The 17,588-nt window shown below is 38.6% G+C and overlaps 1 protein-coding gene across 3 annotated transcripts in view; it reads left to right on the forward strand.

Moving 5' to 3' along the window:
• The first annotated feature begins 3,029 nt into the window (after positions 1–3,029).
• Positions 3,030–17,588, forward strand: part of uggt1 (UDP-glucose glycoprotein glucosyltransferase 1) — a 30,465-nt gene continuing 15,906 nt past the window's right edge. For 2 of the 3 annotated variants that reach the window (XM_040042368.1, XM_040042369.1), the window contains exons 1-16: positions 3,030–3,118; positions 7,261–7,399; positions 7,669–7,748; positions 8,449–8,579; positions 8,679–8,791; positions 8,871–9,045; positions 9,831–9,927; positions 10,036–10,114; positions 10,359–10,459; positions 12,524–12,623; positions 12,753–12,813; positions 15,066–15,157; positions 15,816–15,966; positions 16,261–16,380; positions 16,468–16,553; positions 16,916–17,051. In XM_040042368.1, coding sequence (XP_039898302.1) covers positions 3,088–3,118; positions 7,261–7,399; positions 7,669–7,748; positions 8,449–8,579; positions 8,679–8,791; positions 8,871–9,045; positions 9,831–9,927; positions 10,036–10,114; positions 10,359–10,459; positions 12,524–12,623; positions 12,753–12,813; positions 15,066–15,157; positions 15,816–15,966; positions 16,261–16,380; positions 16,468–16,553; positions 16,916–17,051 — 1,692 coding nt within the window. In that variant the 5' untranslated portion in view covers positions 3,030–3,087. Of the gene's footprint in view, positions 3,119–3,139; positions 3,217–7,260; positions 7,400–7,668; positions 7,749–8,448; positions 8,580–8,678; positions 8,792–8,870; positions 9,046–9,830; positions 9,928–10,035; positions 10,115–10,358; positions 10,460–12,523; positions 12,624–12,752; positions 12,814–15,065; positions 15,158–15,815; positions 15,967–16,260; positions 16,381–16,467; positions 16,554–16,915; positions 17,052–17,588 lie in introns of those variants that run through there. The other variant, XM_040042370.1, reaches the window with a different exon arrangement.

Genomic DNA, 17,588 nt, shown 5'->3' on the forward strand with positions numbered 1-17,588 from the left:
CCTCATGTTTCAATAAATATTTATCCAAAATATTAAGAAATTGGGAATAGTTCAAGACCTTTCCGACTGCTCATGCTGACCACTGTCAAAGGCCCATAGTGGACATATGGGTGTCAGAATTCACTCATAGAGCAATGGAAGAAGGTCCTGTTTGGATGGTTTTATGAAGTGCATCTTGTGCATGTGTCAGTTACATCGGTAACAAAAGTCAGAATCTTTATTGTCATTGTGCTTTAAGTAGAACGAAATTGTATGCAAACCCGTTCGGCTCAAGTGAAAAGTGAAAAGAGCGCATTTTTAAAAGAAAAATAAATAAAATATTTATAGTATATACAAGACAAGAGAAACTACTGTATATAAAAAAGAGAATGCACTGTAACAGGAGACAGCAGGGTGCATGATTGGCAGAGGTGGCAAAAGCACAGGCATTCTTCACTTAAAAATGCTTGTGTTAAAAAAATATTCAGATAAAGGTTAAAATACTGATTCAATTTCTTTGCTCAAGTAATAATTAAAAAGTAATGACTCTGAAATGTCCTCAAAGTATAAAAAGTATAAAAGTAAACAGGAGCTCTTTGGAAGACATTTCTACTGGGTATTTTTGTGAAAAGCTATCTGAACCTCATGTCATACTAATATAAAAATACAAGAATTCAAAATGCAAGGAATTACAAACTTACAAAACTACAAAATTTAGCTGGGATAGGCTCCAGCTCTCCCAGGACCCTTATGAGGAGGAGCAGAAGAGAACGGATGGTTCTTCCTCCATCTCTGAGTAAAGTTATCACTCATTCTTTTGTCTTTCTGAGAAACACAGCAGATGCACATTTAACTAGCAGACACACTGCACAGAAAAACTACACAGGGAAATGTTGTAGTTGAAATGATATGCTTTCAAAAGCGACCCCTTTCATTCCTTTTTTGTAGCATAAGCTAGATGCCGTAATACAGCAACCACAACTTCTGTACATCTGCACCAAAAGGATAATAAATAATGCATGAACTATATGCTTTTTTTGGTTCTTTCATCTCATCTCATGTAAATATATTTACCTACAAATACTTAGCATAAACCACTTTTTAAACAAGACAACATTTTACTGTTTTTAAACACATTTTCAACACATAAATACTTCCTTCTAACTGTATGACGTTTTTAATTCTCTTGTAATTTCTTTTTTTTCTTTTTTTTTTATTATTGACATTTTAGAATCACTATACAATACCATCAACTTCAGCTATCTTTCAGTACATTTTTTTTCTTTTTTTCTATATTTAAACAACTAAAATATCCATACAATAAGAATGAAAGAAGAAGAAAAAAAGAAAAAGAAGCAAAACAGGAAACAACAAACAACATAAATAAAAAATACATAAGGAAAAAGAAAAAGGAAAGAAAAATAAATAAATAAATATAGGGAGTGTGTTTTTGTTTCCATTAATATAACTAATATAACTAATATTTCCTCTAGTCTTCTAGTAGTTAACAAAGTCAAAATCTAAAGCAAAAGCAAAAACTGGCCTGCATTTTCTAATGTAGTCCATCCATTTCTTCCATCGTGATACAAACAGGTCCCTCTTGTAGTTCACATCAATTCTCTTGTAATTTCATTCTTACCGTAGACTAGAAATGTCTTGTTATTTCAGCTTGTCTCATTAACAGTTTCAACACTGTTCAGCGAGTAGTTTACAGACATGTCAGCATCTTCCATGCAAACTGCTGAAGACCACAGCAATCACAAGCAGATCGATGCAGCACTGTACGCCTCTTTGCAACCTCCAGTAACCACTTGCCAACTGTTTAAAACTAAGGTCTAAGAACAAAAGAAGAGAGCACAAAAAGCAAAGAAATGACTGAACTGTACAAGTAGAAAAGGCTAAATAACGTTGTCTTTAGCCAATAAGAGCAGTTTATTGTTAACTGTGTTCGAGTTTGCATTACAATTAAAAATTTTAAAAAATATTCTATTGGAGTCTTTCTTCATTTGTGTTAATCCAATTTTTGGAAGTTTTCTCACAGTCCTTTTGAAAGTTCTGATTGATGGTTGATCAGTGTGAAAGAAAGAACTCAAGTTTGACTATCTCCATTAATATAGAGATCAAATGTGCCTATGTCCTGCAGTTTTTGCTGGTGGGTTTATTTTAATTTTTTCTAAGTAGGAAAGGGACAACAGTCTTTAATCACATGTTTTTATGTAATATAGGAGGACAGTTGAATAGTGGAACATCTGTGATGCACAGAAGTATTAGGTAGTATATAGTATAAGTAAGGTTAAGCTACTACATAATACAGTGGCACCCCAAAAAGTACAGTATATTTACACTGTAAGATGTAAAATTAAAAATTAACCATACAAAATGCCTGGAAATTAGGCACTTACTTAAAATGACTTACACTATAATTCTTCTTTCTTGTTAAATCTTGAACTATTACCCCCTTATTGTAGTCTATTTACTACTAAGTATTTGTAGGTAAATATAATTATATTGTAATTCCAAATGATAATACGTGGAAATTCCATTTAATTCTAAGATAATTACACCCTTTGTCAGGCCCGTATTAAAAAGTGTTTGTTACCTGAAGCACTTTGTTACTTCCCACCTCTGACCATTGGGAAACAAGCTAAAAGAGACAATGGTAAGTCCTTGGTTAGTGCTATTGCAAAGAGCTGGCAATACTTGCTTTTTAAATAACATCCAATGAATGTCAGGATCCAAGGTTGGCGAGCACTCTAACAACATTTGTCAGTGGTTTTAATAATACGGATTATTAAATTATGTATTTTCTGCTTCTCACTTCTTACACTTTTAAAAAATAATGTCCTTTCACATAGTTTACTTAAATCAGGAAAATAATTTTAGGCAACAACACTAACAACAACAATAATAATAAATATAAAAAGAAAAAGGATTTTGACAGTCTTTGTTTTTAATTAGTGAATTAATTATCAGTGAAATTTGCAGTTCACCGTCTAAGGCACGTCTTATTAGTTAATCATTTATTGCTGAGAGGTTCAGTAATTTTGAACAGGCAACATTGTGGTTGCCTAATGAGCCTGTCAGGACCCGCCCACTCCACAGCGGATCATGAATTCAGGAAGCTACCAAGCCGGCTTCGGTGAGACTAAATCATTCATTTTCTGTGTTGTGGAGCTTCATACGCTTGTAGCTAAGGCTGTTTATTGTCTTTTCAACAGAATTTGACAATTTGTGCGTGTAAGTAAACAAAAACAGGTGCAATCGGGCAGTTTTGCTTTTGTGCGGGAGGCGTTAGCTAGCATTAATTTCAGGTAGCGCTAGCTCGCCGTGAGTTTTCCGGCTTTGAATGGGCTCTGAAGAGTAAATACAGCAGACATTAGAGCTGGTTAAACCAGTAAAATTTGAACGTGTGAGGTTTTTGTTACAATTAGCAGTTAGCTCGTGATTACAGCTATTATGACAGCTCTGAGGGTTGTCATTGAGACAGCCCGGATGTCCAAACTGTGCACTCATTGGACGGATGAGCCACGCTGAACTCTCCCATTGGATAGAAATGATGGCACGTTTTGTTTACAGCCTCAGCATCCTGCTCTGCTGTAATTAAGCGTAACACTATTAAAGAAATCTGTAACGTTATGATATGGCGATGAAGGGTTCATGCATTTCCTCCTCGTCAGTTTGTCTCTTCTTTTTGTCCTCTCAGACCTTATATCTTAGAGTTATTTAGAGTTTGACTTGCTGGTCACCCAGGTGTCTTTCAATGAAGTGTAGTGTACCCAGCGGATTATACATAACCACTGGTTCACTACCCATTGGTTGTTTTGTGGTAGGGTATTTGAACTCGCCCTTTTGGCCCAGAAAACACACTGGCCCCTTCTACCAGGCAGAGTATCATTATTGACCATAGCAAGATAACTTCCAACTACTGTGATATTGGATTAGTTACAGCAACACCACCAGCCTGAACCACTGACAGGATGCAGAATGGGTCCATTCTTTCACTGTGTACCTTCTGCTGTAGCCAGCCTGCTTTAAAGTTTGATGTTTTGTGCATTCAGGGATGCTCTTCTGCATACATTGGTTACAACCAGTGGTAATTTGTGTCTTATTCCCTTTCTTCCTCATTTCTGCCATCAGAATGGGGAAGAACTTTACATGCCTATATTAATTGAGTTTCTGTCATGTGATTGGCTTATTAGATATTTGTGTTTAAAAGCAGTTGAACAGCTGTAAAGATGAAGTGGCAGGACACATTTACATTTACTGGTGCTGGCTTTTGTCATTATATATTTATAGTCTATTCTTTGGAGATCTCTATCACCAGTTCCTGTAATAATGTCTCTGACTGAAGTAGGCAGCACTCGATTGATCAATTTTGTGTGGAAGAAGAGTGAAATGATACTTGATAGTATCAGGCTATATGTGAACATGCACAGAGCCTGAGGCGAAAGGTCTAGGTTAGTAGACAAAGCTGATAACTGCTGTTTTGATACCTGTTAATTCTGACCAGGTTTTTAGAGTTTATTGAGCCAGGTAACACAAAGAAACAAGGTTACTGGTGCATCCTCTTTAGGCCTTTAAAGGCTCTAAGGCTTTTTTTTAAGCCTTTCTAAATACTGAACTCCTAAAAAAATATTTCTAAAATGCAACAATATGGAAAACCTGGCATCATACCGATGTTTAAATTTGACAGATGATCCTGATACCAGCATTAATTATTTATTTCATTAATTTTTCATTGCTGTTTATTTGTCTTTGTTGAGCTCTGATCCAGGGCAAAAATTGATCAGACACAAAAAAGTAAACCTCAGCCACCACCTTTGGTAAATGTTATTTTGTTTCCACACGGTAATCGGCAAGGTCTGACATTGCTGTGTGGTTAATAGCTGTGCATCCCAAAAGCAAGAAGAAAAATTGTCATATTAACATACGATAAAATATAACTAATATAACTTTTACAATCGTGAATAGGAAGCATTGTGTTATGTTATTTGCAGCTAAACTTGCACAGGTAAATGATTCTGCATAATATGAGGAATAAAATGTTTAAAAATCCAGCTTTGTTTAGATTAATTACAGTTTTTTTTTCCCATGAAGTGATAAATAATGACCAGGTGTTTCTTTTCTTTAATATTTAATTTATGTGTATTCTTGTATAATTGCTAAGTAGTCAAACATGTAGAATCAGTTGCACAGCTTGAGGAGATGATCTGGTACCTTGCTTTAGGTGAACACTTCACAACCGTGTTTGAATTGCTTAGCAAATTAGCAGTATCCTACTGTGCCTGGCAAGCCTTATGTTGTCGGCAGCACTGCTGAAGGCGGTATCACGATGTTAATAAGGAGTCTTAAGGATATTTTCTGACACTACACTTGTTGAAGCAGCGCAATGTGTCCTACTATTAAGATGATTATAAAGTCTAGACCACATAATCATACATATGTGTAAAACAATAATATTAATTTTGTTTATTTTAAATTTAAATGACTACCTTGGAACCATTTATTGTTTGAGCAGACTTTTTATTTAATAACAGGATTTGATCAGATCTCAATATTATTCAGTGGAAAGCTGATAAAAGCCTGTTATGCACACCCTGTGGCACTGAATAATGGATCGTTCAGTGCCGTCAGAAATTAGAGTTCACCCACCATACTGTGGTCTTACAAATACATACAAAGGCAAAAACAACGCTCATTTTGTCCATTAAAATATCAGAATTGTTTTTCCTTGCTAGTGAAACAGTTTTGCGTGTAGGTTAGTTAACAGACTGACATAAAAAGACTGCAAAGGAAGAACTCCTTCCATCTATTTATTTTGTTGTCTGTTTATCGGAGCCGGGTTGCGGGCGCAGCAGCCTGAGCAAAGAAACCCAGACCTCCTCCTATCCAGGCCACCTCCTCCAGCTTATGCGGGAGAACACCGTGGCCTTCCTAGGGCTGCTGAGAGATATAGTTGCTCCAGTGTGTCCCGAGACTACCGCACGGCCTCCTCCTGGTAGGACATACCCACCTCACCCAGGAGGCTTCCTAATCAGATGCCCAACCCATCTCAACTGGCACTTTTCAATGTGGAGGAGCAGTGGCTTTACTCTGAGACCCTCTCAGTTGACTAAAATCTTTACCCTGTCTCTAAGGGCAATCCCAGCCGCCCTTCTGAGGGAGCTCATTTCTCCCGCTTGCATCCACCATCTCATCCTTTTGCTTGTGACCAATAAACGAGTGAGGTGGGGACTTAAATCGACCTTGCTCAGGAAGGCTAACTTTATTTTTGTCATATTGCTGTGCAATATAAATACAATAAAATCAACCAATTATGTTAAAATCAGTGCCCTTACAGTCACTGAATATTTGGTGTTTAATTAAGGTGAAATCCAAATATAAGTTGCTAAAAATAATATCATTTGGAAATGTTGTTTGCAAGAACTCATGAGAGCATAAATGAAATTATATGATAAGCAAAAATGTGTAAAAATGGCAACATGTGTTTTCTATTTAAGCGCTGTTGCTCTTTCTTCAGAGGTCTCTTTGAAACATTTCCTTGTTTCAGGAGCTTTTACTCTGAGTTGAGATGTTGTATCCTACGGAGGGTCTTTTGAAGCAAATTCTAGGTTAAAAAAAAGCACCACGGAACAAAGGTTAGAACTGCACATAGACGGCCTCATTTGATCCCTGTGTTCCCTAAGTCCATATGGCCCCATCCATGAAGAAAACCAAGGTTTAGATATGTTCAATTCAAAGGTCATCTTTAGTATATAAAAGTGTCAGCAAACAGTAGCACCAACGCATTAGGACAGAGTGTAAGCAACTAAATGTTATTAATATACAATTAATAATATATGTTGGTTATACACAGTAGTTGTAGTATGTTATATCTGTATGTTTTTATTTGAGAGATAATTAACTGCATTCTTGGAAATCTGCATAAACAGAGCTGAATTTGTTAAAGGAAATGATTTATTGTTATTAAAGGTTTGACAGTGGCTACATATTGTGTTGTATTTCTTCATCTTTCAATGGCATCTTTGTGGTCACTGAGCTTGTAGTTTGTTAGGATCTGCCTCTGTGTTTTATCTCTGTTGGCAGTGAGATGTTCAGCCAATTCGTACAGAGCCAGATAACATTATAATCTACTTTGGTGGCTGAGTGGGCTCCGTTCTTCACTACCGCATAGCACAATGGGCGGGATGATACTATCATTCACACTGTTTATTTTGAGCTCGACTTTAACAGCAATGTGGAAATCTTTAGCCTCACTTCCCAACTCTTCTGTTCCCTCAGGTGTAGGCTTGAGGATGTGGCTTCTGTGGATCGTGCTGCTCTCGCTGCTCTCTGTAGCATCTGGGGGTGCGGACTCAAAGGCTGTCACAACCACTCTTACAACCAAATGGGCTGATACACCGCTGCTGCTGGAGGCCAGGTATGACACTGCACTGCTCAAAGGGAGCAGCACTTTGGCTGCATTACATATAAATTACATTTCAAAAGGAGATAATAGATAAATCAGTGTTCTGAGGTCATTCCTGTGACTGTCCTCTAAGTGAGTTTAAACTACGCTTCTGTCTCACTGATATGTCCTTGAGGAAGACTGTGAATAATTAAGGGCTTTAGGTGTTGTGCTGTTTGCAGTAGCTGACACTATGCATTTCCAGCTTGTGAGACCGCCACTTTCATATTCTCCTTCCCCAGTGAGTTCATGGCAGAGGAGAGCCAGGAGAAGTTCTGGGACTTTGTAGAGGCCAATCAAAACATAGAAGGAGAGCATGACGGTAAAGTAAAACTTTGGACTCTTTGGACAAGATTTCACTTTTAGTTTCTGCGCTGTGAGCAGCTGAATTTATGATGTGTATGCAGCATCTTGGCAGTAATTGCATTGTCGGTGTTTTAGCCACATACTCGTTGGAGCAATAACACAATAAAAAGTGTATCTCAGTTAGACCAGCACTGCTGTAACACAATTTCAAGGGGACCTATTATGCTTTTCCTTATTCTCTTTATTATATATACTGTACCAGTGGTGGTTACTCATATTAAATTTGGTCAGATTTTCCGATATTGAGGTCAGCGCTTGTGAAAGTAATCCCAGTGAAAACTCAGGCTTCAGATTGCTCTGAACACAGTTTTTTCTCCTTTTTTTTTGATTATGGCACCTTATGTTGTAAGTGAGAACAGATATTCTCTCAGCACAGCAGCCCCGTCCACCTGCTGTTCAGACCTTCCGTTTGTGAGGCCCAGCGAATTAGAAGAAAGTTTTCTTGCAGGGAGCGTGACCCTGAAGCGAGATAAGATGATCTGTGGTTATTGCCTCACAGCCCAGTGTAACATAAAAAAGGATTATTCTAAATTGTGAATTCTGCAAAGCTATTTAATATAGATTACAGTAATTAAATACGAAGGGTAATAGGTCCTCTAGAGAGGGGCGAGACCACACCGAAATCTTACATGTGCACATTTGCTGTCCCCACACAGACACAGATCAGGCCTACTATGATCTGATCATGAAGAGAGCCAGTGCCTTGCTCAGCTCCGTCCAGTTAAACATGCTGAAGTTTGCACTCTCACTGAGAGCTTACTCTGCAACAGTACACTCCTTCCAACAGGTAACAGCAGGGCAATTTAAAGCTGTTTTGAAGGCTTGAGCATACATGTGAGTAGGATGATATTAGTACTGATTATGCTTTTTGGGTGTATATTTTTAGATAGCGTCCACTGAGCCTCCTCCTTCTGGCTGCTCAGCTTTTTTGAGCATCCACGGAGAGAAGACCTGTGATACAGGGAAGTTAGAGGCACTCTTAAAAACTGCACCTCAAAGGTAAAAAAGTCACATACATCTAAAGCAAAAGGATTACGAATTATATTGTTAAGGGCAGCTTTTTTTTTTTCTCTTCCAGGACAAAGCCATATCTTTTTAAAGGTGATCATAAATACCCAGGTTCAAATCCAGATGCTCCTGTTGTGATTCTTTACGCCCAGTTTGGGACGGCAGATTTCCAGAAGCTTCACCAAGTCATTCTATCCAAAGTTAATGAAGGCTCTGTGACCTACGTGCTTCGCCACTACCTGCCTGTAAGAATTGCTTTACTTCTAATATAATTTAAATGAGAAGATCACATTAGATAGTTTGAGCGTATTTAGGTCACTACTTGTATATTACTATGTGAAATTATCAATAAAGAAAATGTTTTCCATGTCAGGAATAGTTTTATAAGTGTAAGTTGGTTTATAGTCATGTGGTGAAATCCCAAAGTTACTTTGGGCTCCCGTGTTTTATCCTCGTCTTACAAAAAAAAATCTGCAGTTTAAGACAGTCCTCATTTACACCTGGGATGAAAAGAGCTTCTCCAGTTCCTCATGCTAGACTGCAAGTTTCTCAAGTTGGATTACTTTCCCCTCACATGCAAATCCATTTGATAGTGTTTTTCTTTTTTTCCTCCCCCTGATTATGCTAAATTATTCTCACCATCTGTCTTTCAGGCAGGAAGTCCTGGGCACTAGAAAGGCTGTAACATTTAACTCTTACTCTGTGCATATAGCTCTGGGGCCAGACCAGGGACAGTTAGTGGCTTAAGTACTTAGCAAGCTGGTTGTCTGCACATGGAAGATAGTCAGCAAGCACATGCATTTATAATGTGAGTGGGATTTATTTTTTTTACAAGTGGGAACACAAGAACGTTCACAGAGCTTTTTACATAAAAAAAAAAAATTGTTTTGTCATCAGGTTAGCATAACTGTGTCTTTTAATCTGTTTGCAAATGCAATTAATTGCAATTACCGGTAAGCGTTTTCTGTGTGTGACACAATTAAAAGCATGTGATGTCCCATCTTTTCTTATTTTTCTTCTTCTTCTGCAGAAGTCAAGAGGAAAGAAGGTGTATCTGTCCGGGTATGGAGTGGAGCTGGCCATCAAAAGCCAGGAGTACAAAGCAAAGGATGACACACAAGTCCAAGGTGTACATACTCACAGGAAGACACACAGTCGATACACACATGCCCACAGTGTTGTAATCCCAGAGGAGTCCTGACTTGGAAAATCGAGTTAATTGATTGTGGTTTCAGGGGCGGAGGTGAATGCTACAATGATCGGAGAGAATGATCCAGTGGATGAGGTTCAGGGATTCCTTTTTGGCAAACTCAAGTGAGTGACTCTGTGTCAGCCTATGATAAAAATTCAAAGCTTGGATTAGGTCCAGGAATTGCACCACACTCTCTCAGCCAAGCCTTTCTTTTTTTTTTCTTTGTTTTTCCTACTGCCTTGAAGCACCGATCTGTGCTCAACTAACCAGAAATAATCAAATCAATCTGCGAATCCAACAACTTTCTCTTAATTAGCACTTAAGTCATTTAACAGATGCATGCATTCTGTCCATCTTTCTCACTAGGACCCTCTACCCGGAGCTCAAGGAACAGCTTAAAGAATTGAGGAAGCATTTAGTTGAAAGCACCAACGAGATGGCACCTCTGAAAGTCTGGCAAATGCAAGGTGGGCCTCTTTCCAAATTTAATTGTCTTATTTCAGACATCAGCAGATTTTTCTGTGTTTGCAGTTTCCTTCTGAGTGATTGGTTTTGACAATATGAACAGGCTCTGTAAGGAAGTATCTGTTTCTGGTATTACACGTGTAAATAAATAATGATACAGCACAATGAAACAAACTTGTCAAAACTGACCGAGTCAGCATCTTGACAGGCTAGCAGAAAATAAACTGTGAGGCCCTCTTAATCTACAGATAACACCTGTGGGCATTGCTCCTGTGACTTAATTTTTCAGAGAATCAATTTTATGATCCTGCAAATATACCTGCAAGACTTGAACTTCGTTCTCTATCTATTACTTCCATAGCTATGGCTGACAAAGACAATTATCCGATGGGAAAAATCCCATGTCCTCATACCCATTAAATTCAAATCAATTGTTAGCTGACCCAGAGCGTCCTCTGACGTTCTTACAATTTCACAGAAATATCTCGTTACACAATCATTTTAAAGATACCCTCCTTACTCCATAAATGGAAAAAAAAGATAATTTCAAGTTTTTTTTCTAGCACAGAATGGGCCTTTGGGGAGTGACTACAGACAGCAGAAAACATAATCGCCGCCTACAGTAAAAGCAGTCAGCCTGTGCTTCCTAGAAGCCCGTGTCTTTTCTGGGATTTCCTAACATGTGTTAAATAGAAAAAATGCCCAATATGCTTAACTATTACCAACTAGTTGGTAGTAGTTTTCATTTTTGGTAGAGGACTGGTTAATGCGAGTCAAACAGGTGGACCAAGAAATGGGTCCACCTCAAAACAGTATTATATGAGAGAAAATAAACTGTATCTGTATTATCACATGCTAGCACCGTACATATACTGTATTTGTTTAAATCATCTGTTAACCATGGGAGTTTCCTGAACTATTAGAAAGTTAAAAACGCTTTCCTATTCTCTGTCTCAACAACCCTTTGATCAGGAATAAATGAAAATAAATTAACATTGGCTTCTCCAGTTGTCTTCTGTTGCTTTAACCATGATGTCATTCCACCTGTGAATCAAACTAGCAGCTGAAAATGTATCTGTATCGATCTCTGATCTACGACTGCGATCGATCACTGTCCTCTTGATGCGTTTGAGCCATAATACCTTGAAGACATGAAAGCTTTGTCTGCAGCAATATAAAAGCATTGATTAAGATGACATCATATATTGATTAACAGTTAAAACTCACTCTCACAGATGCAATCACATATACTTTTTAATTTTGTCATTTTCTTTTTGATGTTATTGAGCAAATAAAAAATTATATTGGCTCCAGCTCATCTGTTATGTTTATGTTTCTTAAAGAAAACGCTTCCATATGTAAAAGGTCAGCCTATCAGTAGGTGTAATCAGGATGTGAGCGTTCGGCTGCTTTTATATTTGGCGAATAAAGGCTCCGAGGAGATGAGGGGGTTGAACTCGGCTGTCAGACTGTCATGTGGGCGTCTGTCTTTATCTCCTAACCCTGTGGGGCTCATTAGCTCAGCCTGTTTACAAAGAGAGGGAGACCTCCAGAGGCTAATAATCACACAGACTACAACACCATTACAGAGATGCTCACTGCATTGAAATAATCCTCACTGCTCTCTTCCCTCCTTGCACACCAAAGCTCCATACACCCCTTTATCTTTTCCACACTTACACATCAAAGAGATGATAAGTATATCTGCGTTTATATCAATTTAAGGTGGCGAACATCATAAACATTATTCCTGCTCAACACGAACATTTCAGCTTCGACACTTTAATGTGAATCGTAATTTGCCCATATGAAATGTCTGTGTTGTACAGAGCTGCAAGCATATAGCCTTAGTCCTTTTAAATAATCAAGAGTAAGTTAACGATCTTTGAAGCAGCCCTTGTCTTTGTTTTATGTCTAAGTGCTCACATGTCTTCTAATTATGATCATTGTTTCTTTTTTCTTCTTTTCCTGTGTTTCCTGTTCTTCTTACTAATTTTTCCACTCATCTCTTTCCCATTCTGACCCTCGTCGCCTGCCTGAACATCCACCCACCTTCTCTTTTACAGATCTGAGTTTCCAGACAGCTGCTCGCATTCTTGCTGCTCCTGCTGTTGATGCCCTCAATGTTATGAAAGACCTCAGTCAGAATTTTCCCACCAAGGCCAGGTAGAGGAGAAACGAAAACACACACACACACACACACACACATGAGCAGTAACTACAATAAGAAGCTTGGTTTGTGTAGATTTTGGATAGTCAGCAGTTTCACAGTTCAGTCTTCCTTTTCTCTCCCAGGTCAATCACTAAAACTGTGGTCAACTCGGAGATCCGTAAAGAGATTGGCGAGAATCAAAAGGTACATGTTTGATCATCTTCTATTTTTTCCCACTTGCCCTTTTGTAACACAATGAAAACATTTCTGCTTTTGGTTAAAGATGAAAATGAACACTTTAGTCTCTTTCACTTTCTTTTAACTTCATGAATGCAGTTAATAGGCCTTCATGTGCTTGTTAGACTAACACTAAATGACTTGATCATTTCAGGTATTTTCAGGTTTAGAAACCACATGTAATTGTTACAACATGAATTAAGCTGACTTAATTTATGCAACATTACCTCCGATCCCAACCTCAACACGATGTGTCAGTGTCTTTAGTCTTTATATTCCCCTCTCTGATGTCATACGTCTTTGCTGTGTGACTTGGGGAAAAAACAATACTGATGTCACATAAAAATCTCATTAGGACACAAGCTTTTCTTGTCTTCTTGCAAAGACCGGATGATGAGGCTGTTACAAGGCTCTTTTTTGTTTTGTTTTGTTTTTTTATTGACTCATCCAATCGAAGGACTGATAGGCTTATGTGATGGCAAAGCATCTATTGTCCATACATATCTCCACAATTCACAAGAATTGGTGCAAGATGAAGGTCATATTCGTTTTCACAAGATCTGCTGCTTCTTTAAAGAATATTAGTGTGATTTTAGTGAAACAAGATTAATTTGTCCCCCTTATGGCTGTTTGTGATCCTCCCTGACTTCTCGGTGGATTTTACCAGTTACAACAAAACCTAGACCTTTCATTAAGAACTTTACATTTTACAATAACCTGTGAATTCTGGTGGATCATAAGCTGCTACATCATTGATATTCTGGTTCCTTCTTTTGTGACTCCAAGACCTTTTCGTTGGCATAAAGTGAGTTCTTTTCATATCCATCAGAAATCTTTTATTCTTTGGGCTTCCCTGGAGTAGCTTTGTATGCTTCACAGTTCAAAATAACCTTTATAAATCTTATAGTGGGCCTTGGTGCAGCTGCTCAGTTCATCCGCTGTCTGAAAGACGTCGCTTTAACTCCTTCCCCTATAGATTTGCTCCCCTTTTAAGCAGTATTTCTTGTGATTGGCTGCCCCTCACAAAGTGAGAGTAAAAAAAACTCTAAAATTGAGTTTTGATCAGCCTGAATCATTAACTTTTAGCTCAGCAGTTCAGTGGCTAAGACTAAATCATCTGCTTTCAAACTGCTCGATTTCATCATCTGTCCTATGTTTGTCTTTCCATTATCGAGGATCCTTATTCTTTTAATCTTGCAGACTGTGTCCTCTAGTGGTTAGGGATAATTTAGCTTTAGCTGTTTATCAATTTAATCCACTAAAGAGGACGAACCGAGACAAACAGCATTATTGCAAACATCCACAATCAAGTAGCTTTTGTCTCTCAAAATGAAACTGCCCCTCCTGGTTTTGTTTTACCTTTTACTTTGTGATCAATTGTAAACATCATCTGATTTGAAAGCATTCAGTTTTTGACAATGTGTGTTTTGCTTCGCCTGTTAGTGGAATAGGCACTCACCCCTTCTTCTTGTCAGTGTTTTCTCTCTCTCCTTTGCTTGGTCTCCTCTCCTGAAGCTGTGCTCACATTATCTTGGTGTGCAGACAGGAGTTCGGGCTGATGGTGGGGCTGAGCAGACAAACGTCCTAATTACTGAATCGGTGATTCATTCAGCAGGCGCGCAGAGTCCTGCAGCGAGAAATGATTATTGATTGAAGTAGTTTGGACACGTGCACTTGCTCGCACACAGACACGTCTTTGTCTTTCTCTCACACACAGGCATGCATCCACACACTCACACAATTTAAGTGGGATGAACAATATTTGTGTTAATCATGTCTTGTTGTAATTGCAATGTCTGGAGTATGATTAATCTGATGTCTTTGTCTTTCTGTAATGAGATTTGACTGCGCCAGAACGACTTTGAGCTTTCCTTTTGCCTGTGCAGACGCACAAACACACATGCGGGTCTCTTCTCATAGACATATTCACACACATTTACACACCCCTTCTTTGATAATTAGATTTGTTTAGTGTGGGGTTTAATTGCTCTAAACAGGCTGATTTTGAACAGAGTTGTCAGTGCTTGTTTAGAGCTGTCAACGTGACTCGTTGTGGCTTTGTGTTGACTGTTGCCTCTAGTTTTACAGTATAATTGACTACATGATGGCTGGTTTTGATGTTGTTTGCCTCACAGCGTGGTGATCTGCTCAGCTGGTGTTGAATGGGGAGCTTGACACAAACAGGATATTTAGTCATATTGACGTTTCTCTTTCCATAGTTTTTCAAAGGAACTCTGGGGTTGCAGCCCGGGGATTCAGCGCTGTTCATCAACGGGCTGCATATAGATTTGGACGCACAGGACATCTTCAGGTACACACAAAAAGCCATATTTTGAGCATCTAATTTGCAGTAATTACAGCACAGAAATGCATCTGTGTTGCTTTAACCTTTTGCAAATGAAAGTATATAATCAGTCAAGACCGTAGCTTGACTGATTATATACTTTAACAATTGTTTAGAACAAAATGTAAAGTAAAATTAAATTAAAGATTTTTGTGTGTGTGCGTGTGTTTGGGCTCTTAAGACCTGGGAATGTTAAGACAACTGGGCCTAAAACGGGGCATGAAAAGATTTGAATGATAGTCACAGAAGCAGCAAATGCTTCCATATGGAAAACTGTACCCAAGTGATATTCTTGGGTTTACTGGAATATTCAAAAATTAGTTCTTGTATTAGGTATTAATAGGTTGTGCTCAACCAATCGATAAAATAAGTTGAGAGTGAGACTGTATAATAACTGAGATTGTTGCTTTTTCTTTGTCATGTTTTTAAAATCTGATTTCACATTCACATCTTACCTGCTGTTTAATGATTTAAATAAGCCAGATCAAAACTGAAAATAATGAGCTCTACTTATACATCTCTTTCAGATAATAAGGCAGTCTAGATGCTACGCTCAAATTCTTGATTACAATACACACACACACACTGCATCACTTAACTCGCCTCTGTCCTTTGCTACCTGCAGTGTGTTTGAAGTGCTGCGCAGCGAGGCCCGGGTGATGGAGGGTCTGCGCTCCCTGCTAATCGAGACACCTTTTATTCACGACATCCTGAAGCTCAATGTCCAGCCCTCCGACTCTGACTACGCCGTCGACATCCGCAGCCCGGCCATCAGTGTAAGAGTGTCCGTGTTCACACACGTCCCTAATAACTAACTGTTGAATGCTGCAGCAAATGAGGGACTTAACCAAAATAAGCTTGGAAAGAAATGTGTTGTGTTTGGAAGATTTTTGTTGCGCAATCAAGTTTCTATTTGAGCAAATTTGGAGGCATTTCAAGCCCTCCAAAATTATCGTCCTGCTTTCCTTCCGCTAGCAATAAAAAGTAATTTCTTGTTGGCTCCTGTCTGCTCATTCTTGTCTTTAAACTTAATTTAAACCATTTCCTCTTCACTGCATTCTCCTTTTTAGTGGATTAACAACTTGGAGACCGACTACAGGTACAGCTCATGGCCCTCCAACGTGCAGGAGCTGCTCAGACCAACTTTCCCTGGAGTCATCAGGCAGATCCGCAAGAACTTTCACAATCTGGTAAGAGCGCAGTTTATTAATCAGACCCCTGTGAATCCAAATAGGTCTGAAACTTTTCTGATGAATGCTAACACGCATCTGTTGCAGGTGATCATTCTGGATCCGACCCAGGAGAACACTGTAGAACTGCTGAGCGTCGCAGAGATGTTTTATGCTAATAATATACCCCTCAGGTTGGTGTTTCTGTCATCAAGATGCATACATTTTTTGGACATTTTCTTGGGAATTAATTATCAGCTTTTATGAATTTGAATACACAACATATCACTTTTTTATTGCTGTACAGTAACCAGAAAACTAAAATAAATAAATAAAATAAGAGGTGCTGCAGAGCATTGGTAGTCAGTAGAAATGTGTAGTTAAAAATCCATTTTTAATTTAGGAGTTTTGTCAGGGATGTTTGGAAGACCTTTGATACCGCGCTGCATGTGGCATCTTGGGATAGTCAGTTTGTTTGAATACTGATGAAGCAGGCAGCACACGCTCTGCATTTTAACTGTTTTTGGAAGCTTACTTGCTCTGTGTTTGTGTTTAGGATCGGGCTGGTGTTTGTGGTGTCGGATGAAGACGACATAGATGGTATGCAAGATGCCGGTGTGGCACTCGTCCGAGCCTACAACTACATCACTGAAGAGGTGGACAGTCAGAATGCATTTGAAGCTGTCATGTCGGTGAGTCCATTGTTCACAGAAACTAGGAAGTGAAAAAGACCTTTGTAAGACTTTATCTAATCTGTGTCTCTGTTACTCTTTGTCTGATCCAAATAGTTAACGCATCCCTCCTATCAGGTGTCTTCCCCAAAAGCCTTAAAAACAGCAGTTATCAAACCCATGTTAAAGAAAAAGAACCTAGACAGCACATTAATGCAAAACTACAGACCAATCTCTAATCTTCCATTTATCGTTAAACAGCTTTCTCACAACGAACAACCGCTTTGATATTTATCAGTCTGGTTTTCGTAGGCACCACAGCACCGAGACAGCCCTTGTCAAAGTGTTTAATGACATCCGTATAAATACTGACCGTGGGAAATCCACAGTATTGGTACTACTGGACCTTAGTGTGGCGTTTGACACCGTTGATCATGATATATTACTGGAACGTCTAGAGAGCTGGGCCGGACTCTCTGGTACAGTACTCGACTAGTTCAAGTCCTACCTTAAGAATAGAAACTTCTATGTGTCAATTAGCCAATTTTCATCACAAAA

The sequence above is a fragment of the Simochromis diagramma genome, unplaced genomic scaffold (assembly GCF_900408965.1).
Source record: "Simochromis diagramma unplaced genomic scaffold, fSimDia1.1 OVJJ01000304.1, whole genome shotgun sequence".
In the NCBI taxonomy this organism is placed as follows: Eukaryota; Metazoa; Chordata; class Actinopteri; order Cichliformes; family Cichlidae; genus Simochromis; species Simochromis diagramma.